This window comes from Rhinatrema bivittatum, chromosome 11 (genome assembly GCF_901001135.1).
Source record: "Rhinatrema bivittatum chromosome 11, aRhiBiv1.1, whole genome shotgun sequence".
Lineage (NCBI taxonomy): Eukaryota > Metazoa > Chordata > Amphibia > Gymnophiona > Rhinatrematidae > Rhinatrema > Rhinatrema bivittatum.
Genome location: NC_042625.1, coordinates 100586996 through 100613732, shown reverse-complemented (window position 1 = coordinate 100613732; position 26737 = coordinate 100586996). Strand labels below are relative to the sequence as shown.

At 49.3% G+C, this 26737-nt stretch overlaps 1 protein-coding gene across 1 annotated transcript in view; it reads right to left on the bottom strand.

Annotated features, from left to right (window-relative positions):
* The window catches only part of HDAC1 (histone deacetylase 1), a 49257-nt gene extending 23517 nt beyond the window's left edge, over nucleotides 1-25740 (bottom strand). The window contains exons 1-9 of the mRNA XM_029619842.1: nucleotides 25592-25740; nucleotides 23148-23260; nucleotides 22581-22698; nucleotides 7164-7238; nucleotides 1069-1207; nucleotides 827-968; nucleotides 647-739; nucleotides 409-517; nucleotides 127-267 (exon numbers count right to left, since the gene is read on the bottom strand). Coding sequence (XP_029475702.1) covers nucleotides 127-267; nucleotides 409-517; nucleotides 647-739; nucleotides 827-968; nucleotides 1069-1207; nucleotides 7164-7238; nucleotides 22581-22698; nucleotides 23148-23260; nucleotides 25592-25640 — 979 coding nt within the window. The 5' untranslated portion in view covers nucleotides 25641-25740. The remainder of the gene's footprint in view (nucleotides 1-126; nucleotides 268-408; nucleotides 518-646; nucleotides 740-826; nucleotides 969-1068; nucleotides 1208-7163; nucleotides 7239-22580; nucleotides 22699-23147; nucleotides 23261-25591) is intronic.
* Between the last annotated feature and the right edge of the window lie 997 nt (nucleotides 25741-26737).

The window sequence follows — 26737 nt, the reverse complement described above, 5'->3', positions numbered from 1 at the left end:
ATCTGTGAGCGAGTCCTGTTTGGTACTGGAGTAAGATTATTTGGTGGGGGGACAGTTAGATAAGCCAAGTTGTCCGAAGCCGTGATACCTTCTGTAATACGGTGAATGAAGTAAACGTGCTCTTACCATTTGGAATCTCTGCGTCCAGAGCCACGGAGGTCTCAAAGGTCCAGCAACGAGCCACATTGCGGATGGTGTAGCCACCCCCTCCCAGCATTAATAATGGCAGGTTAAACGTCTTGATGAACTCCACACACTTGGCATGACCTGTGTGGGGTGGGGCACATGATATAATGGACAGAAACTATATCACACAGGAAGGAGGAGGAGCAGGAGCCCGTGGCTGAGGAGGGAGGTGGTCTTAAGTTGGGTCACACACACACTCTCAGCAGTCTTATCCATCTCTACCTTTGATGGTTAGGTTGAAACATCCGAGCCTGTCCCCAGAGAGAGAATCGGCTCCACACTGTAGGACCACTGCACTAGGCTGGTACATCTCCATCACCTTTGTCATCACCTGCAGAATGAAAGCAGGTAACTCGCTGAAAATGGAGCGGGGGGGAGGGGGGGGTGGAGAGACATGGCAGCCACCATGACCCAGCGGAGTCAGTGTCCATCACTACTCAGGCAAGAAGACAGCACCTACCGGCTTAAAGATGGCTTCGTAGGATTCATCATCAATTCCATCCCGAAGAGGATAGTTTACAGCATAGTATTTGCCCTTTCCAGCACCAATGTCCTACACACAGAGACCAGGAGTCAGGGAGTGGCAGGCTCAAAGAACACATGCAGGATTCTAACAGCAGTCAGCACAGCAGTCTCTCACCCGCAGATCTCCAGTTCCAGGAAAGTATTCCCCATACTTATGGAAGGACACCGTCATGACACGGTCAGTGGTGTAGAAAGCTTCCTCCACACCATCACCATGATGAATATCGATGTCTATATACAGCACTCTCTGGTGGTACCTGAGACACAGAAAGCAGTTCATTACCCAGGCACTGTGCCTTCTCTCGAGACTGAGGGGCAACTGAAACAGCATGTGGGAAAAAGTGAGACGATACATACTTTAGCAATTCCAGAATGGCCAAGACTATATCATTAACATAGCAAAAGCCGGAAGCTTCGGACTTCTTGGCATGATGAAGGCCTCCAGCCCAGTTCACGGCTATATCTGTCTGCTGCTTGTTCAATTTAACGGCACTGGCTGGAAAGGAAAAGGAATCCGAGCATGAAATTCCATCACCCACTCACAAAAAAACACGGATACCACAGTCTACATGAGGACCACACCTATCTGCCACGCAACAGTAACTTAACCAGCTCAACACTGTACCACATCCCCCCATATTCCTCCTGCTCCTAGATGATGTATCACATTCCCTGTATCTAATAAGCGCCTCCCGTCCCTGAGCGGTGGTACCATATCCCCTGTACCGTACTACATCCCTCCTGGTCCTGGGCGCTGTATCATATTGCCCCATATTCAATAAGAGCTCTTCATCCCTGCTTACCTTACCACATAACTCTCATCCAATAAGATTGCTCCAGTCCCTGTAGCTGTATCACAAACCCATATAGGAAAATTGGTTCTTACCTGCTAATTTTTGTTCCTGTAGTACCATGGATCAGTCCAGACCGCTGGTTATGCCTCCCTTCCAGCAGATGGAGACAGAGAAAAGCTGAAAAGCACCCCTAGATAACTCGGTGTGCCACCTGCGATCCTTCAGTATAATCAATATCAAAGCAGAATGAAGTAAATTTAAACAACCAATGACTGGATCAAGAGAACTCCACTGAACAATAACCTGTGAAAACCAATTACAGGACAATAGTACAGATTGAAATGCTTCCATGGATAAGCTCGCTTGAAAATCTTCAGATTCGTCTAAAAACTGCAGAGAGAAAAAATAAAACCAACTGAGCAGACTCTCCTGAACACTATACCCCTGGGCGGGCGTCTGGACTGATCCTAGGTACTACAGGAACAAAAATTAGCAGGTAAGAACCAATTTTCTTTTCCCTGTACGTACCAGGATCAGTCCAGACCGCTGGGATGTACCTAAGCTGAACTAAATGGGGTGGGACCCGGAGAGTCCCGCTCGAAGCACACTGCTGCCAAAAGAATCAACATCCGGAGCCCGGACGTCCAAACGGTAATGCTTAGCAAACGTGTGCAAAGATTTCCAAGTAGCTGCCCTGCAAATCTCCTGCGGCGAAACACATTGGCTCTCTGCCCAAGATGCCGCCTGAGATCTGAGCGAATGAGCCTTCAGACCATCTGGCACTTGCCGGCCATGACATATGTATGCCGAAGCAATAGTGTCCTTCAACCATCGGGCAATAGTAGCCTTGGAAGCCTTACATCCCTTCTTAGGACCGCTCCATAAGACAAAAAGATGGTCTGATAAACGAAAAGCATTAGTCACTTCCAAGTACCGCAGAAGTATCCTGCGGACGTCCATTCTCCTCAAATCCTGAGCCTGAGGAGAATTCCTATCCAAATCTGGAAAAGCTGGTAACCCAACTGACGGATTTAGGTGAAACGCCGATACAACCTTCGCAGAAAAGAAGGCACCATCCGAAGCGAAACCCCAGAGTTTGAGATCCGCAAGAACGGTTCTCTGCAGGACAACGCTTGAATCTCAGACATTTGTCTGGCCGAACAGATAGCCACGAGGAACACTGCCTTGAGTGTTAAATCTTTCTTTCAACTTAGCCCGCTTGATAGGCTCAAAGGGAGGACCGCAGAGCCCACAGAGAACCAAATTTAAACTCCACGTAGGACACACTGCACGTACCGGTGGGTGTAAAATGTTTGGCTCCCTTCAAAAAACGCGCCACATCCAGATGTCCTGCAATGGATGTACCATCAACCTTACCTCTTAAACAGCTTAACGCCGCTACTTGAACCCGGTGTGAGCTATATGCCAGTCCTTTCTTTAAGCCTTCCTGCAAGAACGTGAGAATGTGCACAATAGCTGCCTGGCACGGGGACACCTTCAACCCACTGCACCAGGAATCGAAAACCTTCCACACCTCTCACACAGGTGAGAGAAATAGAGATCTTTCATGCGCGTAGTAGAGTGGTAATCACCTCATCCGGATAGCCCTTCTTTCTCAACTGTCTCCTCTCATAAGCCAAGCCGCTAGACAAAAGCAAGCCACCTGATCGAAAAATACTGGACCCTGTCGGAGTAAATTCGGTAGGTGACCGAGATGCAAGGGACAGTCTACCACCAAGTTGATCAGGTCTGCAAACCACGGCCTCAGCGGCCACTCCGGAGCTATGAGAATAACCGGCTCCAGGTGGGACTCTATTCGCCTTAAGACCTTCCCCACCAACGGCCAAGGAGGAAACACATAGAGGAGCGCGTCGTGAGGCCACTGAAGGACCAGGGCATCCACCCCTTCCGACCCATGCTCCCTTCTGCAACTAAAGAAATGAGCCGCTTTCGCGTTCAGCCGAGTCGTCATCAAATCCAGCCGGGGGACTCCCCACCGGCAAGTCAAGAGCCACATCGCCTCCTCGGACAGTTCCCATTCGCCGGGATCTAGCCTTTGCCAACTGAGAAAATCTGCCTGGTTGCTGTCCACTCCGGCTATGTGAGATGCCGCCAACCGGAGCAGATTGCGTTCTGCCCAGACCATGAACTTGTCTGCCTCTGCGGCCACAGGCTGACTCTTTGTTCCCCCCTTGACAATTTATGTAAGCTATGGTTGTCACATTGTCGGATAGGATCCTTACTGAACGATGCCAGATTAGCGGGAGAAAACGGCCCTTGTCTCCAACCGATTTATGGACCACTTGGACTCCTGTGCTGTCCATTGACCTCCTGTGCTGTCCATTGACCTTGTGCTGATCATGACTGACAGACTGCCCCCCAACCGGAAAGGATGGCATCCATTGTCACGATCATCCACTGTGGATGCTCTAGATCCATTCCCTGCTGTAAGTGATTGGGAATCAACCACCATTCTAGACTTGCCTTGGCTGGATCCAGAAGGGGCAAGGGCTAGTGGAACTCCTCGGACCTGGGGTCCCAACGGGATAGCAAAGCCCTCTGCAAAGGCCTCATATGAGCAAATGCCCTTGGAACCAACTCCAGAGTATTCGCCATAGAACCAAGAACTTGCAAATAGTCCCAAACCTTGGGCAACGGAAGGGTCAAAAGACGAACCTGAGACAGTTTGCCCATCCTCTCCTGAGGCAGAAAAACCTTGCCCACAGACGTATTGAACCATGCTCCCAGAAATTCCAACACCTGGGACGGTATCAATTGGCTCTTGGAGAAATTGACAACCCATCCGAGCGAATGGAGGCGATGCAAAACAGACTGCACCGCCACCTTGCAGAGCTCTTCCGATTTCACCGGAATGAGCCAGTCGTCCAGATAGGGATGAACTAAGATCCCCTCCCACCACAGACACGCTGCCACCACCACCACCATCTCCTTGGTGAAGACATGGGGAGCTGTCACTAAACCGAATGGCAGTACAAGAAACTGGTAATGCTCGCCCAAGACTATGAACCGCAGAAACTTCGATGATGCTCTCGGATTCCTATGTGAAGGTAAGCCTCCGTCAGATCAAAGAAGCCAAAAATTCGCCTTTGTGGACGGCTGCAATGACGGACCTCAACGTCTCCATTCGAAAACAAGGGACCCGTAGTGCTCTGTTGACCTTTTTTAAGTCCAATATCGGCTGGAAGGAGCCCTCCTTCTTGGGGACTACGAAATAAATGGAGTACCTGCCTGTCCGACATTCGTTAGGTGGCACCGGGACAACTGCTCCCAGAGCCTTGAGCTGAGACAGGGTTTGGAATATGACCTGTTGCTTTGCCTGAGACCCGCAAGGAAACACCAGGAACAGATCCCGAAGCGGGCGAGGAAAATCTAAAGCGTAACCATGTTCTATGAATCTAGAACCCACTGGTCCGAAGTAATCTTGACCCATTCCTTGCGAAACAGGGAGAACCGACCCCCGATCTCGGGAACGGCGGAATGGGCCAGAGCACCTTCATTGGGAAGCCTTGTTGGAGGAAAATCCTTGGGAGGATCCGTCGCGCTGAGGCCGTCTACCACGAAAGGAACAAGCCCAAGCCTGAGACCTTGCCGACGACTGCCAAGGGGCAAAAGACAAGACCCTACCTGTACGAAAACTGCGCTGACCCTGAAAACAATCCCGGTTCGCACCAAAAGGGCTTGTCCTATGGGAACTTGTAAACCTTATTGTCCCCTAAGGACTTAACCAGTTGTTCCAGATCATCTCCAAATAATAGCTTTTCTCTAAACGGAAAGGCGTCCAGCTGAGACTTAGAAGAGACATCAGCCGACCAATTATGGAGCCCCCTCATCCCCCACTCCGGGGGATGAGGGGGACTAAAATCCGGAGGGGAAATTAAAGAATCGGGCTCAGCTTCCTCCTGCAGCCCCGATTCAGCATTAGAAAGTGCACCCAAAATGGCCGCCGTTCCCGCGGTTTTTCGAGTCAGGAACGGCCTGGCCATGCGTCGTGCAGTTCGTCCCAGGGTCGTAGTCGTCGAGGGTGCCGAGGATGGCCCTCCTCACCCGGCAGGCACCCGGAGCAGAGCCGTATGGCAGGCTCTCCGCAGGTGGTACACGCATTTGAACGGGGCATCAGCTAAAGAAAACAAAATCTCTGTGAAGGGAAAAACAGCTGAGCAGAGCGGGCTGGTCAGCGAGGCAGAGACTGAACCCTGCTGGAGCTGTCCACAGTTCTTAAATCAGTAACTAAAAAGGCTGAGTTTTAAAAAATCTTCTCTTCCTTTTTTTTTTTTAAAAGCACAGCAAGTGCAGAAGAAACTCTCCTTTCCCAAGCCCTAGAAATGGCACTTTTTAAATGTGGACTGCTAGCCAAGGGGGTGTGACTGGACCACCAGTATCACCCCAATAGGTCACCGGGAATGAGGGGCCTAGGCTGAAGATTTCAAGGGGCAAAGCCCGCCAGGCCCCCACCGGAGCGAGGAGACAGAACGGTCTCCCAGACACATTAAGAGAAATCTTTCAAAGTGTTTGTTAATTTTTATAATATAACCAAGAACTAATACTCGCTTGATCCTGACAAAGAAAAGTATAAGATCCCCGCAGGGAAAAGAAGGTAAGAATAAGAAGAAGGGGAAGCGCAGGTTCAGCTGCCTGTATCTGCTGGGAGACAGAGAAATACTGAAGGGACGCAGGGTGAGCACTGTCCTGATATAGGATATCCTTTCAGTTTTTCTGTCTCCTTCTGCTGGACAGGAGGCTCAACCCACGGTCTGGACTGATCCGGGTACGTACAGGGAACCTCTCTTATTTATGTATTTATTTTTTCTTTTTCAGAGCTACTCAACCAGGGGAATGGATGTCCCTGGGCTTAATATACAATTTGTAGCTCCCACCAGAGGAATTAAGACGTCTCTGGCACTGTATGGGGGGGAGGGACCAGCCCACCGGTAAATCCCCCCCCCAAATCACCAGGCTTTGTCAATATTCTCCAGGTATTAAGGCGAAGGGCAGGAGCCCAGCCTTGACTGCTATTACAAAGTCATCTCAGTCTTCCCTTTTTTTTTTTTCCCTACTACTTACTGCAAGTTGATCTAATCAAAAGCTACTAAGGTTAGGATACCCCCTTCACTTGTTAATCAATCAAAGAAAGAATTTTGCAAAAGATCAGGACCGCAGGTTATGCCATCCTTCATCTGCTGGAGTCAGAGAAATACTGAAGGATCGCAGGTGGCACACCGGGTTATCAGCTTTTCTCTGACTCCATACGCTGGAAGGGAGGTATAACCAGCGGTCTGGACTGATCCTGGTACGTACAGGGAACCAATATTATCCCTCCCATACCTAGGTACTGCACAATATTCCTGTATTTGTTAAATTCCCCACAAAAACGCTTGGGGGGGGGGGGGGGGGAAGAGCAAGCTTGAGTCTGCAACCCAACTTGTTGCAGACTCAAGCTTGTTCAGTAGAGGATTTTACAACTGACAGTCAGCACTATGTCTGCTTGCATTAAACACCCTGTATACCATATGATCCAGCATAGCCCCAGTAGGGGTAAACCCAAAGGAACCTCTTTAGCACACTGACCTCCATTATCCCCATGCAGTTAGCCGACGCACTTTTAGCCTTAGTCTGTACAATCATCTGCCACTTTCTTACCCACTGAGCCGCCGGCGGAAAGCTGACAAAACTCAAACAGACCATCGAACACGGGACAGTCTTCCCCAACGTTAACTGAAAACAAAAGATTACAGATGTTACTTGGACCAAACAGCACACCCCAGACCTAAGACTGGAATAAAGCCTTGACCTGTACTGCCAAACACAAAGCAATAGCAGCTGCAAGGTCTCCTGATCTTCAGGCAGGCACTCAGAATCCCAGGGGGAAAAAGTCTCTGCTTCCATCAGTAGCCACTCTTGACTATGCTGCTATCTTCAGCCCATGAAAAGTCCTCACAGCGTGCCAGCTAACACCCAATTTTTTATTTTGTTTTGTAACTCAAATTTTTATTATTTCCATAATAGGCAGTTCCAGAATACCAACAAAACAATAACAGAATTGCATAAGTACAAGATGTGTAATAAAAATGTTTCAGTATCCTGTATCATCTTCATTCTTTACCAATAACAATAACTTCCTGGGAGACTAAGCATCGTAATATACATTGAAATCAGATAAAGCAGCATACAGCATATATATAAATAAATAAAAGGTACAGTATACAGGGGTGAAAAATTGAGCTGTGTTCATGACCACCTTATGCTAGAAGTGTGTGCAATGTCGTCTCTTCTCCCCGCGTTGGAGGCACCCCCATGCCATTACAAAAGGGATTGTTTAACCATCGGTCAATAATATGTTTACCATTTGTTTAACTTCTTATCTTTAAGCTGTAACAAATGTTCGATGTATTAGACAAAAGGGAACGCCTGGCTCCCCGCACTACTCAGCTAATCGTAAACCTTGTGACAAGTGACATTTAGTTTAACTTTTATTTTAACTGATATAAACGTTCCCTAGTTTCCTGCTCCTCTCAGTTGTCAGTAAACCGTTGTGATATGTAAAAACGAACATCGGTATATAAAAACAAATACATAAATAAAATAAATACTCATTTATTGTTGTTATTGCTGTTTCCAAATTTCATAGGGCAACCAGATGCGCTGAAATTTCGGTACCCATTTATGCAGGTTTGCACGTAAAGATGATCTACTTTATTTTGCGTATAGGGTAAAGAAATCACCAACAGGGTTTTCCCAATGAAATGCTAGAGCTCTCTTGGTCACTATACAAAAGGCTCTAACTAAGGATTGTTCATGTTTCCCTGTATGTTCCACCGGTACATGCAACAGAACATTTTCTGGATGTAACTCAATTTGCTTGTGCATATCTGTTCTATCCAGTTTGTATCGTACTCCAATAGTCGCGTGTAAGAGGGCATTCCCATCACAGATGCATAAAGGTACCTGCTGTGCAACACCTTTTTCAACATTCTGGGGAAAATTTAGTATCAAATGTGTGCAGACGCGTTGGTGCTAAATGCCATCTAAGTAGGACTTTATAACTGCTTTCGATCAGTTGGGAGGATATATGAGTCCCTTGGCCAAGTTAGCATAGATAGCTAGCCACTTCTCTGCGGTGCACCCTTTGTCTAAATCCTCTTCCCAGCTATTAATATAGGCCGGTAGATCTTTGTTTAGAAAATTATATAGTTCTGACATTAGACCCTTGACGGGTCATGCCGATCTGCATAAGGATTCAAAGTATGACCCTCCCTGACAAAGCTGTTCATGAATCTTAATTTGGTTTGCAAAATGGCGCAGATGCCTGTTGTTCAGGTAAGTCCTACTTGTGTTGCAGATCCACGAAGCTGGCCATACCAACTAAATTCCACACATCTTCCCATCGTGTGATCCCCAGGGGTTGCCACTGTGTGAATGCAGGGTTTGTGGGTCACAGAGGGAAGTGCTATAATAATAATCACTTGCCCCCACCAAGGTAAGCTTCCACTTCTCCCATTCCTCCACGGTGGATTCTGTTTGGGTAATTGCCTCAATTGCTTGGGAGGACAATCGGCATTTCCCTGTCCAGGCCTGCTTTAGGTATATCCCTATAATGCCAATCTATAATCCCTCTTAACTGTGCGGCCTCCCCTTAATTTGGGTAGATATAGAATTATCCTAGCTACTCTTGGCCTTTTGCCTCCCCAGATGAAGTTCAGCAGCTTAACTTGCCAGACGTTTAGCGTTTTCATTGGGACAATGATGGGAAGGGTCTGAAATAAATATGCAATGCGAAGTAGTATATTCATTTTTATAGTCGCTATGCATCCCAGCCACAAAATGCTGTACCTGTACCATTCTTCCATGTCCTTGCTTAATTTTAGCAGAAGGGGCGTATAGTTTATTGGGAAGAGGTCTTCCTGTGCGTTTATATAAATCCCTAGATATTTAATTTTGGAGGCAGCCCATTTAAATGACATATGAGCTTTGAGGGCCTGTACTTCTTACGGGAGACTGTGATGTTAAGAATTTCTGACTTCTCCCAGCCACGGTGCTAAATGCTTCTAGCTCTTGAACTGTATTGGGTAATGATATTTTAGGTTTGGTAAGTGTGAGGAGCACTTCATCCACAAACAGGGATAGCTTTGAGGAATAAGTACCAATTTCAATGTCTGTAATGGTGGTATTATCCCTGATCTTTGAGGCTAGTGGTTCGAGAAAGATATCAAATAAAATAGGGGAAAGTGGGCACCCCTGCCTCGAACAGGTCCGTGTAGCCCCCATTGGAGAAATTACTTACCTGATAATTTCATTTTTCTTAGTGTAGACAGATGGACTCAGGACCAATGGGTATAGTGTGCTCCTGATAGCAGTTGGAGACGGATCAGATTTCAATCTGACATCAGCCCTGGTACATATACCCCTGCAGGAAGCTCTGCTCTTCAGTATTCTCCTCCAAAAGCAATTGTGGATATATGTATGACTGAACAACTTGATTAACTTGGTCTGGTTGATGTGGATATAGCTGAAGACCGCCAGTGTACTCAACCGGAAAGCGTCGACACCCGGCAGGGTGGATGCCCTAGGTAAATGAAAACATGGCTTACCCTTGAATCATTTGAAGGACCATGCGTGACGGCAGCCAAGGGTGGGATGCTGAGTCCATCTGTCTACACTAAGGAAAACGAAATTATCAGGTAAGTAATTTCTCCATTTCCTAGTGTGTAGCAGATGGACTCAGGACCAATGGGATGTACAAAAGCTACTCCTGAACTGGGTGGGAGGCTGCCCATGGCCCACTTAGTACTGCCCTTGTGAATGCTGTGTCCTCCTGAGCCTGAACATCCAGGCGGTAGAACCTACAGAAGGTGTGGATGGAGGACCATGTCGTCGCCCGACAGATCTCGGCAGGTACATCCACTTGGTTTGCACCCAGGACACTGCCTGGGCTCTAGTGGAATGGGCCTTGACTTGTAGAGGTGGAGGCTTGCCTGCCTCTACGTAGGCCGCCTTGATAACTTCTTTGATCCAGCGGTCTATGGTTGCCAGTGAGGCCACTTTCCCTTGTTTCTTCCCACTGTGAAGGACGAATAGGTGGTCCGTCTTCCGTACGGATTCCGACCTTTCCAGGTATCGGACTAGGAGTCTGCCGATGTTAAGATGGCAAAGGCGGCGAGATTCTTCAGAGTCCTTATGCTCATCTGGTGATGGCAGCAAGATGGTTTGGTTTAGATGGAAGTGAGAAACCACTTTTGAGAGGAAGGAGGGGACCGTGCGTAGCTGTATGGATCCCAGTGTGAACCTGAGGAACGGTTCTCAACAGGACAGTGCTTGAAGCTCGGAGATACGATGGGCCAAACAGACTACCACTAGAAATGCAGTCTTCAGTGTTAGTGATCGGAGGGACAAACCGCGGGTGGGTCTGAAGGAGGCTCCTGCTAGGAAGTCTAAGACTAGATTGAGATTCCATAAAGGTACCAGCCACTTCAGGGGTGGTCGGATCTGTTTGACTTCTTTCAGGAAGCGGGAGACGTCTGGGTGAGAGGCTAGGCTGCCGCCCCCCACCTTGGCTCTGTAGCAGGCCAACGCGGCCACCTGCACATTGATGGAGTTGAGAGACAACCCCTTCTGTAAGCCGTTCTGCAGGAATTCCAGAATCGTGGGAATTTTGACTGTCTGCGGGCGGATGTCGCGGTCTTCGCACCAGGCTTCGAATATTCTCCATATTCAAATGTAGGTTAGAGATGTGGAAAACTTGCGTGCTCGGAGCAGAGTGTCAATCACGGCCCCAGAGTATCCACTCTTCTTCAGGCATTTCCTCTCAATGGCCAGACCGTAAGAGAGAATCGAGTTTGGGTCATCGTGGAGGATCGGGCCTTGTTGGAGCAGATCCCTTTGAGGAGGTAGAGGGAGAGGGCTCCCTGTCAGTAATCTTCGCATGTCTGCTTGGCCAGTCTGGGCCCACTAGACGTACTGGTCCCCTGTGATGTTGTATCCTGCAGATGATTCCGCCCAGTAGCGGCCACGGTGGGAAGGCATATAGCAGGATTTCCTGTGGCCAGGTCTGGACGAGAGCATCAATCCCTTGGGATTGTGGTTTCCATCTGTGACTGAAGAATTTGAGAACTTGGGCGTTTGACCGGCTTGCCAGGAGGTCCAAGGCTGGTGTTCTCCAGCGGTTTACTATCAACTGGAAGGCTGTGTTCGACAGCCTCCATTCCCCTGCGTCTAGATTTTCTCTGCTGAGGTAATCCACAGTGACGTTGTCTTTTCCAGTGATGTGGCGGCTGAGATCTCTTGTAGGTTTGATTCCGCCCACGCCATTAGGGGTTCTATTTCCAGTGACACCTGTTGGCTTCTGGTTCCTCCCTGGTGGTTGATGTAGGCCACTGCTGTGGCGTTGTCCGACATGACTGACCGATTTGCCCCGGAGTCTGTGACTGAACCGTAGGCAGGCTAGCCTGACTGCCCTTGCTTCCAGTCGGTTGATGTTCCATCCAGACTCTTCCTTATCCCATTGCCCCTGGGCGGTCAGTTCCTGGCAGTGGGCTCCCCACCCTCGTAGACTCGCATTCGTGGTGAGCAGGATCCAGGTCGGTGGGGATAGCTTTACTCCCTTGCTCAGATGGTCTTCTTGTAGCTGGGTTCAAACTTCCTCTGGGAGCTGGAGGCGAATGGAGTAATTCTGGGACATCGGATTCCATCATGACAGTAGGGAATGCTGTAGGGGGTCGCATGTGAGCTCTTGCCCATGGGACCACTTTCAGTGTGGATGACATGAGACCGAGGACTTGGAGGTAGTCCCACACCTTGGGGTGAAGACTGCATAACAGGTTTCTCAGTTGGTTCATCAGTTTTGTTTTCCTTGTAGGAGTCAGAATGACCCGGTCCTGTCTGGTGTTAAACCAGACTCCCAGGTATTCCAGAGATTGGGAGGGCTGCAGACAGCTCTTGTTTGTGTTGATCACCCACCCGAGATTCTCCAGTCGAGTTTTGATTCTGGTGGTCGCCTGATGAACTTTCCTCTGGGGATTTTGCCCTGATCAGCCAATCGTCCAGATATGGGTGTACGAGGATTCCTTCTTTGCTCAATGTCGCCGCCACTACAACCATGATTTTGGTGAACGTTCGGGGTGCTGTGGCTAGCCCGAAGGGTAGTGCCCGGAACTGGTAGTGGTGGTCCAGGATCACGAAGCATAAAAAACGCTGATGCTCGTGATGGACCGGGATGTGCAGGTAGGCTTCTGACAGATCCAGGGATGAGAGGAATTCTCCCGGCTGTATCACCCTTATGACCGAGCGTAGGATTTCCATGCGGAAGCGAGGTATCCTCAGGTGGCGGTTGATGGACTTGAGGTCCACGATGTGCCGGAACGTACACTCTTTCTTGGTAAACGATAAAATAGATGGAATAGTACCCCGTATTTTCTTGTTGCGTGGGCATTGGCGTTATGACCTTTAAGTCGAACAATTTGGTCAGTGTAGATTACACTACTGTCTTCTTGAAAGGGTCGTGGCAGGGAGATTTCACAAACTTGTCCAGAGGGATGTTTATTTTATTTATTTAAAAGATTTTCTATACCGTCGTTAAGTTAAATACCATCACAACGGTTTACAGAAGGGCACGATAAAGAGAAATATGGGTGGTATAGATTACAAATTACTCGTGTGCCATCATAGTACGGTAACAATGTAAAATAATAAACTAGGTGTGTAAATTAAACCTGATTGTGGAAGTCCAGGTAATATCCTTCTCGAATGATGGTTAGGACCCACTTGTCCGAAGTTCTCTCGACCCATCTTTGGTAGAATCGGGCAAGCCTGCCCCTATGGCTTCTTCCTGTGGATGGGTTGGCTGATCTTCATCGCGGGGTGTGGCTGGGGCTTGGACCAGCGCCGGCTCCCCTTTTATTGTGTTTGTACCGAAAGGACTGGCCCCTGCCTGCGGGGCGAGTTGCTTGATATGTACTTCGGTACGGTTTGAAGCGCTGTGATCCCCTGCCCTTGGATGTTTGGGGGGGAGGGGCGCTGGCTTCTCTTGTTCTTGTCCTCCGGTAGCCGCGGTACTGGGAATTCGCCCCATTTGTCGGCTAACTTCTTCAGTTCACTTCCAAACAGGAGGGATCCCTTAAAGGGCAATCTCGTGAGTCTCATCTTGGACGTCGCGTCGGCTGACCAGCTTCTGAGCCAGAGTTGTCTTCTGGCTGCCACAACGGACGAGACGCCTCTGGCTGCGGTGCGCACCAGGTCGGAGGTTGCATCCGTGAGGAATGATACTGCTGGTTCTAGTGCTTTGATGGGTGTGGTGGTGTTCCTGGTCTTTGATGAGCAGGCGCGTGTCACCATGGCACAGCAGGCTGCGATCTGTAGTGACATACCTGAAACGTCGAATGACTGTTTAAGGATGGATTCGAGACATCTGTCCTGGGCATCCTAGAGTGCCGCTCCTCCCTCGACTGGGATGGTAGTGCGCTTTGAGACCGCACAGACCATGGCATCCACTTTGGGGAATGACAGGAGGTCTTTGGTGGCGTGGTCCAGGGGGTATAGGGCTGCCAGGGTCCGTCCCCCCTTGAACGTGGCCTCCGGTGCCTCCCATTCCAGGTCAATCAGCTGCTGAACGGCCAGCAGCAAAGGGAAAGGGTGGGAGGCCTGACGGAGTTCCTCGAGGAGGGGGTTCGTCTTCAGTTCCCCTGTGGCACTGGTGCCTGGGATAGCGAGCTCTTTCAGGCTGTGAGCCATGAGGTCTGATAGTTCGTCCTTGGCGAAGAAACGCCTCATGGTTCGGTAAGGGTCCGTTCCTGGAGGGATTTTCCCTTCCTCCAGGGAGTCTTGATCCTCGTCTGAGGTGTCCATGTCCTCAAAGTTGGGGCTTTGAGGCGGGAGGGGCACTTCTCTGGGTTTAGAGGGTCCCGGGATGTTCGGGTCCTCTGGGACAGGCTGTGGCTGTGTCATTGGGGGCGCCGGTTGCATGTGGACAAAGGTTTGTAGGCCTTTGAAGAATTCTATCCAGGAGAAAGATGCTGGGTCTAAATTGGGAGGCGCCGCGTCCCCGGGGAGCCCTGTTTGAGGGAGGCTTCCACCGGGGGTAGCCAGATCCCAGTGCCATCTGGAGAGGACCTTGGCCTGGGTCACCCAGAGCCTCCTCGCACTGTAGACACAGGGCTGTGGCCTCTTCGTGCTGCAAAGCTCTGATGTGGCATGCTGGGCATGGCACCATGGTGGTGCCATGGTTTGTGCGTGTAAGACTGCCGAAAACTCTGGTTTGTGCGTTCAGGTGTCTGCCGGGAGGCTTAGTTATGCGCTCCGGGTGCGCCGAAGTTGTGCGTATAGGTCAGATGCACGTTCAATAAGATGCACGCGCCGCTGTGCGCACGGGTTTACTTATGCGCCCGGCACAGTGAAGCGTGTGGCTGTGCGCGTCACTGTGCGCATGGCACTTATGCGCGCGCCGGTGTGCGCACGGCTCGCCTCTGTGCGCACGGATCAAAATCGGCGGGCAGAGCAGCGATCAAGTGAAAATGGCGACAGCGACCACGCGAGCAATATGGTTACCCCCTTGGAGGGGCTCCATGTGGGAGGACCCTCGTATCGGACTGGGGTCTAGCCCAGAAAAGGCTGATCAACCCCGTAACACTGACGCCGGCTGGCGACCTGTGCGGCTATTCGGGCCTCGGAGACCGGATACTTTTAGGAAGTTTTCTACCTTACCTTGTCTCGGCGTTTCCCGGTCGGTCTCTAGCTGCGGGGGGAGAGGGAAGTACCTTCACTGCCGCACTCGGTGTTGCACCCGCTGTCTCTCAGCCGCACCCGTTGCCGGGGGCTAGGTCCACGCCGGGAACCAGCTGCCGGACCAAGTCCAACCTCTAAGGAATCGCGGAAATCACCTCAGGAATCTCGACTGGGGGAGGGACCCTTAGGTATCACCGCAGGAGAGCGGGGCTCGTCTGTAAAGGTAAGTTTTCTTTTTTGTTTTGGATTTCTTTGGTTAGAATACTGTGCGAGCGTGCATAGAGTCCCGAACTGCTCTGGAGACGGAAAATACTGAAGAGCTGCACTTCCTGCAGGGGTATATGTACTAGGGGCTGACGTCAGATTGAAATCTGATCCATCTCCAACTGCTATCAGGAGTACACTATACCCACGGGTCCTGAGTCCATCTGCTACACGCCAGGAAATAACTTTTATGCTTGCTTTGGGGGAGTGGTACAGTTGCCGAATTCATTGTTGGAAATAACCGAATTGCATTTTCTGGAGAACCTGGAATAGGAAGGGCCAGTGCACTAAGTCAAACGCTTTCTCAGCATCCAATGATAGAAAGAGCGTTGGGATATTGCGGGTTTTCACTATCCACATGCTATCCACTATTTTCCGGACGCTGTCTGCGGCCATACATCCAGGTATAAATCCTGCCTGATCAGCATGTATAAGGGCTGCTATAAAACAAGTGTCTGGAGGCTAATATTTTGGCTAATAACTTGAGATCAATGTTTAGCAAGGAGATGGGCTGATATGATCCACAAGCTGTTGGGTCCCTGCCTGGCTTAGCTAGAATGGTAATACCCACTATATTAGAGGGCGGAGCTAAAGTTATCTGAGTTCTCAGTGAATTAAACATTTCCACTAACGAAGGCGTTAGTATAGTGCTAAATTTTTTATAGAAATATGGGGTGTAGCCATCTAGGCCTGGTGATTTTCCCAATTTTAGAGCTTTTATGGTATTAGCGACCTCAGCCTCTGATCTCCTTATCTAAAAATTCTTTTTGCCCATCTGTAAGAGATTAAATTCACCTGATCTAGATATTGATCGATAGCTGCGTTCTGAGTATCCAGATCCGCTGCATAAAGCTCCTTGTAAAATTGGGTAAATCGTGTTCTGATATCATGATTATCAGTTAACATATGTCCCTTATTATCCTTGATCTTAGTGACATTATTCTGCAGGGTACGTTTGTGAAGTTGCTGTGCCAAAAGCTTGCTGGCCTTATTACCGCCCTCAAAAAACCTCCAACGAGTAACTAATAAGGCGTGTGCGATATCTGCAGAGACAAGATGGTGTAATTTTGGCGTAAGGCCACCAGCTTTTTGTGCTCAGCGACTGATCTAGAGGTTTTGTGGTTATGTTCCAAATTTTTAATCTGCTGTAATATCTTTGTGTGGTCTCCCAGTTTTTTACGCTTTACATAAGCAGCCCTGGATATCAGATGACCCTGAAGCACTGCCTTAAGGCAAGCCCAACGTATAGGTGGGGATATTTCCGCATCAGTGTTCATCACTAGATATTCAATTATTATCCCTTCTAATTGTTTATGTAAGTCATGATCTTCTAAAAGCGCATCGTTTAACCTCCTTATCTGAAGGACTCAGGGTGAGTGTAACCCAGACAGGTGCGTGGTCAGACCACGTCATCAGATCTATATCTACCTGGCTGGTGTTATTCGCCAAACCCTTACGTATCATAATCATATTTATGCGTGAATATGATTGATGAGCAGCTGAATAAAACTTATAATTTCGAGATCTGGGTAACCTAGAGCGCCAGATGTCAAGTACATTTTCCTGGTTTAATAATCGCTTTAAGGCAGTAGGAGCTATGCGGGGAGTGTTACTCGATCCGGTAGAAGTATCTTGAGACGGATTCAGTGATACATTAAAGTCCCCACCCATTATTATACTATGGCGCCTAACACCTGTCCCAATTGGTCAAAGTACCTTTTCTTGGTGGTTATTGGGCGCATAAACACAGACAGACGTATATATAGCTCCTCCCCTTACTATATTGATTAGCATAAACCTTCCCTCAGGGTCTACACAGCTTGATTTAAATTCAAAAACCACATCTTTTCGTATCAATATCCCCAGCCCTGTATATTTAGCTGCACGAGAGCTTGCCGCAAAAAATCTATGGGGATATGTCACTGAATGCATTAGTGACTCATACTGCTTCTTGAGGTGAAGGCAATATGAGCAGCTAGTCTAATTCTTTATATAGTTGCCACCTTTTTTTTCGGAGTATTGAGCCCTTTAACATTAATGGATATTATTTTCATTAGGTCAGACATTCTTGTTCACAAGTGTTCATAGTGTCTCATATAGCACATAGCTTGTACCCCCTTCTAGAGTCCCGTATGTATTAACAGTCCTGATCACCCCTCTCATGCTGTATGATAACCAAAAAGGTGGATGGTCTTCATCGAATGACTTATGAGGAGAGATTGAAGAATCTAAATATGTACACCCTGGAGGAAAGGAGGAGCAGAGGTGATATGATACAGACTTTCAGATACTTGAAAGGTTTTAATGATCCAAAGACAACGACAAACCTTTTCAGTCGGAAATAAATCAGCAGAACCAGGGGTCACGATTTGAAGCTCCAGGGAGGAAGACTCAGAACCAATGTCAGGAAGTATTTCTTCACGGAGAGGGTGGTGGATGCCTGGAACGCCCTTTCAGAGGAAGTGGTGAAGACCAGAACTGTGAAGGACTTCAAAGGGGCGTGGGATAAACACTGTGGATCCATAAAGTCTAGAGGACGTGAATGAAGAGTGGGTGCTCGTGGGAAGGACGGCTACTACCGGAGATAATACCCTTATTCAATAAACATACTCAGGTAATGCGACTCCAACATTGCTCTAAGCTTCAACGGCAAGAGGAAATGTGGAAAAAAGGATTTGCATTCAGAAAAAAGTGGGAGTAGCTTGCTTGTTACGGCGGTTACTACCCCAAACCAAATAAGCCTGATACTTCACTTTCAAAGCCTATCCAGCATAGCTCTCTGCTTCAACGGCAGGGGGAATGAAGAAAAGTGGATCTATATACAGACAACAACCAACAAGGACTGAATTACATAGTCTGGGTAAACAAATAAGCATGGGTGTAGATTGCTTATTATGGCGGTTACTACCCCTAATTAATTAAGCTAGATTTCACTTAGATGCACTTCCAACACTGCTCTCTATATTATGGTGGGGGTGGAAGGGAAATAGAACCAAAAGTTTACTAAGAGCCAAGAGTAACAGATAAGTATGAGAAAAAAAAAAAGTGCAAAACTTGCAGGGCAGACTGGATGGGCTGTTTGGTCTTCTTCTGCCGTCATTTCTATGTTTCTATAACCACTGCTCCCAAGACCAGATTACTATTTCCCCTCCCATCCAACCTACCCAACCCCCATCCTTGCCTGCTAGCGAAGTGTGCTCTCCTCACTAGACACTCCAAGAGAGGAAATAAGCGAGTGTCAGCCGCGGCCTCCCTCGCCAGGCATTTATACCTATTAACAATCAGTCACCATTGGATAAGTTTCTTACAACTTCCAGCTTGATCCTCAAGTCCCGTGCAAAGTACTCTGCAGGTTCTCCCTTCATATCACAAGCGCGAGAATGCAACCTGTTAGTGGAAAATCTTTCATCTCAGTCCATCTCTCCTTTTCATGGGCTACTCTTAGCTGAAGAAATCGATCCCGCCGAATCGTTTCGCAGCCGCTTGCCCCCTTTTGTCACTCTTTGCCAGCGAGGTTGATCATCAATGGCGTGCTTTGCCATTGCCTTGGCTGTCGGGGGTAGGGTAGTCGTAAAGCCCTGGGCTTTTAATATGGTGGCCGCTTCCGTGGTCGTTTTTATCTTGTGCGTAATGCCATGCAACATAAAACTGAGTCCAAATGGGAAGAGCCTTTTGTACCGTATATTTTCAGTGCAAAGAAAACTGGTGACATCTTTCAATTCCTGTCTCTTGTTTAATGTGGTCAGGGATATGTCCGCAAACACGGCAATGTCACTGCCTTCCCACTGCCAGAGGTTTTGTTTGCGGGCTTGCATCAACATTTTTTCTTTGGTAACATAGGAGAGGAAACAAACTATTATATCACGGGGCCTGTTCTGGATTTTTGGCCCCAGTGTTCAGTGCGCCCTCATTTTGAGGAGTAGGTATATCCTCACCATTGGAGGCCTCTGGTATAAGCAACAGTTCCAGGCACACAGGCCGATACAGTACAGTAGGCGCCGGTGGAGCGCACTGTTAGCCCAGGTTTGGATGCACGTTTTTGACGCGCTATTATACCTTATACAGTAAGGGGTAATGGCGTTAATTTCGGCTGACGCTGGGGAAGTGTACAGAAAAGCAGTCAAAACTGCTTTTCTGTACACCCTCCAACTTAACATCATAGCGATCCGGCGTCCGTTTTCCGAACCTGTGGCTGTCAGCGGGTTTGAGAACTGACGCTGGCAAAATTGAGCGTCGGCTGTCAAACTCGCTGACAGCCGCCGCTCCTGTCAAAAAAGAGGCGCTAGTGTCCCTGGTGCCTCCTTTTACAGCGGGCCCTAATTTGCATAGGCCACCCTCCTGAATCACGCGCCCAGGAGAGTGGCCTGGGTGCGCGCCGGGTGAGCGGGCGCTCGCCAGCTCTCCCGCGTGTTTTTTTTGTATCGGCCTGAATGTTTGGTAATCGCTGCGGTGCAGTTCGCATACTCCACGGATTCTGGTATGTCACAGAATCGATTGCACCTGCGGGTGCCATTCTCAAGATCCTCTAATTGTTCTGCCAGCCACTCAGATTCTGACGCAGCAGCCATTTGTTCTTCTCGAAGCCGCCGGACATCTTCCTCGTGTGCGTATCTCTGTTTCATCTAGTCTCCATCCTAAATCTGGTATTTCTTCACGCAGCTCATTTAATTAAGTCATTTGTCTCCGTTTTATAAGTTTTAATGTCCTCTCTCAAATCTCGGAACCACCCCCGAAATTCGTCGCTGCTGGGAACATCTGAGTTATTAGGTCTGAATCATGGCCTAGATTTGCTTCTGGGCCTTCCCCTAGCGTCATGTTTGCCTCAGTGGCCTCCAGTTCCCCAGCTTTCTTATTTTATGTAAACTTGCGAATATCGATTAATTTCTTCCTTACCGACATCCCCAATAAGTGATCGTGGTCTGGTGCTTAATTTTAGAGAATTGCGGGTGAGGATGGTGACAGATTAGCTATGAGCTTGCTTTCTTGCGACTGTTCACCCTGATGATGTCATTTCTTCCCAGCTAACACCCAATTTTAAACTCTCCTATATTGACCAAGCTCTTGCAATTAATGATCAGCAGACAATCAAGAGATTTCTCTGCAAAGACTGACAAGATGCAACCCAATCAGAATTCCTTAGCAGTTTCTCTTATTGATGACAGGCAGCTAGTGATTGATCGAGGTGGATCAGAACTTCTGCTGCATTCCATGTGGTCAACTATCAATAGTTCTCCTGGGGAATGTGAAAAACTTGTTTAAGTCCTTCCTAACAGGCAGCAAAATAACCTGGAATAACAGTATCCTGCACATCTTGGCTTCTGAGATGGGGTGTATCCCAAGGTTCCCCTCCTGGCCGTTGTAAGAAAATGTGAAGTTTATATTTACGCTAACGACATATAGATCCTCTTGTCAACGCTGAGCACCTGAGAAGGAACAGCAGCATTCCTGGAGGTAGTAAACTGGATGATTAACAATGGAGTTCAGGTAAACAGGGACAAAACGGAGGTCATCTGAGATTATCTGGCTAGGATGTTTCTCTGCTTCCACAGCACCAGCTTAAAAGCTTAACAGTCATCCCTGACTCTGCTCGGACCACGGAAAGCCAAGTATCAGTAGTAACAAAGAAAACATTCCGCTTCCTCCCAATAGTGAAATCATTTCTTTCTAAATTTAAATTTTATCAATCCCCACAGGGAAATACAAAACAAATCCTAGCGGAGTCATATGACAGTCGTATACATTGCAATAAATGAAACGGATACTGAAAACACAATCCTATGTGAGAGTTTTCTTATTGTATACCTCCCCCTTTCCCCCCGCCAGTTAGCAGAACAAAGTACTTTGTGCCAATTACCCCATTTCTACAACCGACCACAAAATAGTCATGTGATCATTAGTACCTGCACAGTTGGACTATTGTAACACCATCTATTTGCAACTGCCTAGGCCAACAACCAAACTACAGGTTCTCCAAAATGTCTCTGCCAGACCAATCACATAGAAAATGGGAATATGCCTCCCCCTCTTAATCTCCCTACACTGACTCCCAATTTCTCTTATCACATTTAAAACTGTCTCATAATCAAGGCAAAGGAAAGCACTGGTCCCTACCTGTCCGAGAAAATAAAGAGGGTATCAGCCCCCCAAAATCCATGTATGATCGCCCAAAACAACTGACCACCCAGTCCCTAAAAATACTCAGACTGAGAAAATCAAGCTGCAGAGGCTTCAAAGGTGTACAACCAAATTCTGAAATACTCACACCCCCTCCCCGTTTGCAAAAACATTCATGACTACTTGGGTTTTCAGCTCCAACTAAAAACAAGGCTCTTCAGCAAGCTGAAAATGTACTGTAATATATGATGAGCCTTCACAAGAGGTTACAGTCTGTAAATACAAATATCTTTAATGTAAACTAATCATGTTGTACAGCAACCCACTCTGTTCTCTGTAAATTACATTTAATACTTGTGAACTGGGTTAATCACACTGATCTGCTCTAACCCACCAACCACAAAAGGTGGGAAAAAAAAATCTTAAATTAAAAGTTACATTAACACTGGTCAAGTCATGTACAGAAATCTATTAAGTCATGACAAGCAGAAGAGAGGCTACTCAGTATGTGCTGACTGCAAAGAATGACTGTACCTGCGTCTCAAAGCGAATCTTAAGTCAGTATTTAATGTAATGATAGCAGAATATCCTGTGTAAGACAATATTTGTACCTGTGCTTGGAGAATGTGAATAAAACGCACACTGCAAAGAAACAGTGGAAAGCAGACAGCGTCTGACAATGACATGCAATAGCAGTTAGTAAAGAATTAAGTCTCACCATCTGGAAATGCTCTTGTTTTGTATCCAGCTTCAGATATATAGGCCCCTGATCATAATACCAATACTTTGAGATTTTTCATCTCAATAGGTCAGTGAAATATTCAACAGTTATTATTAGCCAAACATTCCTGAGACCGCTAGACTGGAATTTGGAGTTTACATACATACTTCAGCCAAGAAAGCAAGCAGCTCTAGGAAAGTTGTCAAGACAGGGAGTCTCAGAAGGAGGAAACACGCTCAGCTTACATCTCTGCATCTGCTTGCTGTACTCTGACATGTTATCTGGGCGGATGGATCGCAGAAACTTGATGTAATCATCGCTATGGTACTTGGTCATCTCTTCGGCATTTGCCTTGTGTGGACGCTACAAGGTAGGGAAGAACAAAGGCCAGTTTATTTCAATGTGCTCATCGCCCCTTCCACTGCTCCAGCAAATGTACAAGTCAAACAAAATATCACAAGAGAACAATATAAATAAAATTATAGAAGAGAAAATCAGAATCATAAATACAATAAATCATACAAGATACATTAAACAGTAAACATATCACTTTAAAAATGTAAACAATCATGCAACAAAGTCCACAAACTATCAATATGAGAAGGCCATAAACCCCAGAAAAAGCTTTAGGTCTAATTAAAAGCCACCTGAAAGCAAAATGTAAAAATAAGTCTCCCATACCTCATTTCCACTTCCTTGGTCTTACTCTGTCATTTGTGGGATTCACCCATCCCAGCATTGTACTATGCTCAAGAACAACCACTGTCACACTTTCTTCTAAGTGCAGAATGCTGATCTGATCTTGTACTTACGTAGATTTCCATTTTTCTATAAAGACCATAGTTGAGCAGGAGATTGTGAGTCATTCGAATGCGGTGAGGCTTCATAGGATGCCCCTGGCCATAATAGTAATTTCCAACATCGCCTAAAAAAAACAGCAGCTTTGAGTGAAAAGACAAAAGTCACTAGGTCTGGGGGGGAGGAAACTAGATCTGGGGAGCAATTTGGGTCTGGGTCTTGCGATGGGGAGGGGCAGGAAGAGCTGAAGGTTGGGTTTGGGTCTCGGGTTGGGGGGGAGGGGGGAAAGGTTGAATCTGAATCTCACGGGGGTGGGAGAGCAAGGAATGCTGGAGGATGAGTCTGTGTCTTGGAGTAGGGGGAGCAGGGAGGAGGAGTCTGTGTCTCAGAGTAAGGGGGGCAGGGAGGATGAGTCTGTGTCTCAGAGTAAGGGGGAGCAGGGAGGAGGAGTCTGTGTCTCGGGAGTAGGGGGGGCAGGGAGGAGGAGTCTGTGTCTCAGAGTAAGGGGGGCAGGGAGGATGAGCCTGGGTCTCGGAGTAGGGGGGTGGCAGGGAGGATGAGTAGGGAGGTGGCAGGGAGGATGAGTCTGGGTCTCGGAGTACGGGGGTGGCAGGGAGAGTGGGTTTGGGTGTAGGTCTTGGGGTGGGGGGGTGCAGGGAGGATGAGTCTGGGTCTCAGAGTAAGGGGGTGGCAGGGAGGATGGGTTTGGGTTTAGGTCTTGGGGTGGGGGGTGCATGGAGGGTGGGTGGGTTTGGGTTTAGGTCTGGGTCTCGGGGTGGGGGGGGTTTGGGTTTAGGTCTGGGTCTCGGAGTGGGGGGTGCAGGGAGGGTGGGTTTGGGTCTGGGTCTCGGTGTCGGGGGTGCAGGGAGGGTGGGTGGGTTTAGGTCTGGGTCTCGGTGGTGCAGGGAGGGTGGGTGGGTTTGGGTTTAGGTCTGGGTCTCGGTGTCGGGGGTGCAGGGAGGGTGGGTGGGTTTGGGTTTAGGTCTGGGTCTCGGAGTGGGGGGTGCAGGGAGGGTGGGTGGGTTTGGGTTTAGGTCTGGGTCTCGGAGTGGGGGGTGCAGGGAGGGTGGGGGGGTTTGGGTTTAGGTCTGGGTCTCGGTTTCGGGGTGCAGGGAGGGTGGGTGGGTTTGGGTTTAGGTCTGGGTCTCGGGGTGGGGGGTGCAGGGAGGGTGGGTTTGGGTTTAGGTCTGGGTCTCGGAGTGGGGGGTGCAGGGTGGGTGGGTTTGGGTTTAGGTCTGGGTCTCGGAGTGGGGGTGCAGGGAGGGTGGGTTTGGGTTTAGGTCTGGGTCTCGGGGTGGGGGGTGCAGGGAGGGTGGGTGGGTTTGGGTTTAGGTCTGGGTCTCGGGGTGGGGGGTGCAGGGTGGGTGGGTTTGGGTTTAGGTCTGGGTCTCGGAGTGGGGGGTGCAGGGAGGGGGAGTGGGGGGTGCAAGGAGGGGGGTGGGTGGGTTTGGGTTTAGGTCTGGGTCTCGGTGTCGGGGGTGCAGGGAGGGTGGGTGGGTTTGGGTTTAGGTCTGGGTCTCGGGGTGGGGGGTGCAGGGAGGGTGGGTGGGTTTGGGTTTAGGTCTGGGTCTCGGGGTGGGGGGTGCAGGGAGGGTGGGTGGGTTTTAGGTCTGGATCTCGGGGTGGGGGTGCAGGGAGGGGGGGTGGGTTTGGGTTTAGATCTGGGTCTCGGGGTGGGGGGTGCAGGGAGGGTGGGGGGGTTTGGGTTTAGGTCTGGATCTCGGGGTGGGGGTGCAGGGAGGGGGGGTGGGTTTGGGTTTAGGTCTGGGTCTCGGGGTGGGTGGGTTTGGGTTTAGGTCTGGATCTCGGGGTGGGGGGTGCAGGGAGGGGGGGTGGGTTTGGGTTTAGGTCTGGGTCTCGGGGTGGGGGGGTGCAGGGTGGGTGGGTTTGGGTTTAGGTCTGGGTCTCGGAGTGGGGGGTGCAAGGAGGGGGGGTGGGTGAGTTGGGTTTAGGTCTGGGTCTCGGGGTGGGGGGTGCAGGGAGGGGGGGTGGGTTTGGGTTTAGGTCTGGGTCTCGGGGTGGGGGGTGCAGGGAGGGTGGGTGGGTTTGGGTTTAGGTCTGGATCTCGGGGTGGGGGGTGCGGGGGGGGGGGGGGGGGTTTGGGTTTAGGTCTGGGTCTCGGGGTGGGGGGTGCAGGGGGGGGGGGGTGGGTTTGGGTTAGGTCTGGGTCTCAGGGTGGGGGGTGCAGGGAGGGTGGGTGGGTTTGGGTTTAGGTCTGGATCTCGGGGTGGGGGGGTGCAGGGAGGGGGGGTGGGTTTGGGTTTAGGTCTGGGTCTCGGGGTGGGGGGTGCAGGGAGGCTGGATCTGTGCCCCGAAGTCTGATGGCATTGGAATGGGAGAGGAGGCCAGAGCTGGCGTTGGGCGCGGAGGTATGTTGTACCCCAGGGGGAAGGGAAGAGGTTGGGTGCTGGTTCCCGGTCCGTGCTTTGCAGTACCGGTGGGCTCTGCCCTGACTCACCGTCATAGTAATAACAGACTTTCTTCTTTGTTCCTTGAGTCAGCGCCATTTTCTTCCTTCCGTAGCACTAGGCCAACCTGCAGCGCAACCAATCACGCACATACTAGATCTCCGGGCTTTGAGGTAAGAGCCAATCACAATGTGATGTTTGAGGTCCTTCAGTCAGAACTGGCAGCATCACAACCAATCATAAAACAGAAAGCAGCGGCTGTAGACGTCAAAGAGGCGTGCATTGGATGAGTTAGCAGGTTAGATTGGTTTCCAGCGGCCGGGTTGCTACATTTCCCCGGATGGGGGGAGTCATTCCACGTCGGATTGTTCTGGAGGAAATTGCGCGGTTTATGAGTCTCTTGCAGAGACAGAAAGTGCTCAGTACATTGTGAAATTGCTCTACTGCTTTAGTTTTCAATTTCTAGAATTTTTCCCTTGGAAAAGGAGTTTCGTTGAACTTTGCAAAGTACACGAAAAGCTAATAATGGTGCCTTCTCATAAGGATTTTACTATTGCGTTAAAAGCAGAATTTAGGGCGGACAAGCTCTGCCGTACGTCACTCCCACCCCGAGGCTTTACTGTTGCCCCCTATCCTGAAGCCCCATTGCCACCCCCACCCACGCTGAGGCCCTGCAGTTACCCCTTATACTGAAGCCCCATTGCCACCCCCACCCAGGCTGAGGCCCTGCAGTTACCCCTTTATACTGAAGCCCCATTGTCACTCCCACGCCGAGGCCCTGCTGTTACCCCTATCCTGAGGTCTTATTGTTACTTCCTATCCTGAAGCCCCATTGCCATCCCCCACCCACAATGAGGCCTTACTATTACCCCCTATACTGAAGCCCCATTGCCACCCCCACCCACGCTGAGGCCCTGCAGTTACCCCTTTATACTGAAGCCCCATTGTCACTCCCACGCTGAGGCCCTGCAGTTACCCCTTATACTGAAGCCCCATTGTCACTGCCACGCTGAGGCCCTGCTGTTACCCCTTATACTGAAGCCCCATTGCCACCCCCACCCACGCTGAGGCCCTGCTGTTACCCCTTATACTGAAGCCCCATTGCCATCCCCACCCACTCTGAGGCCCTCAGTTACCCCTTATACTGAAGCCCCATTGCCACCCCCACCCAGGCTGAGGCCCTGCAGTTACCCCTT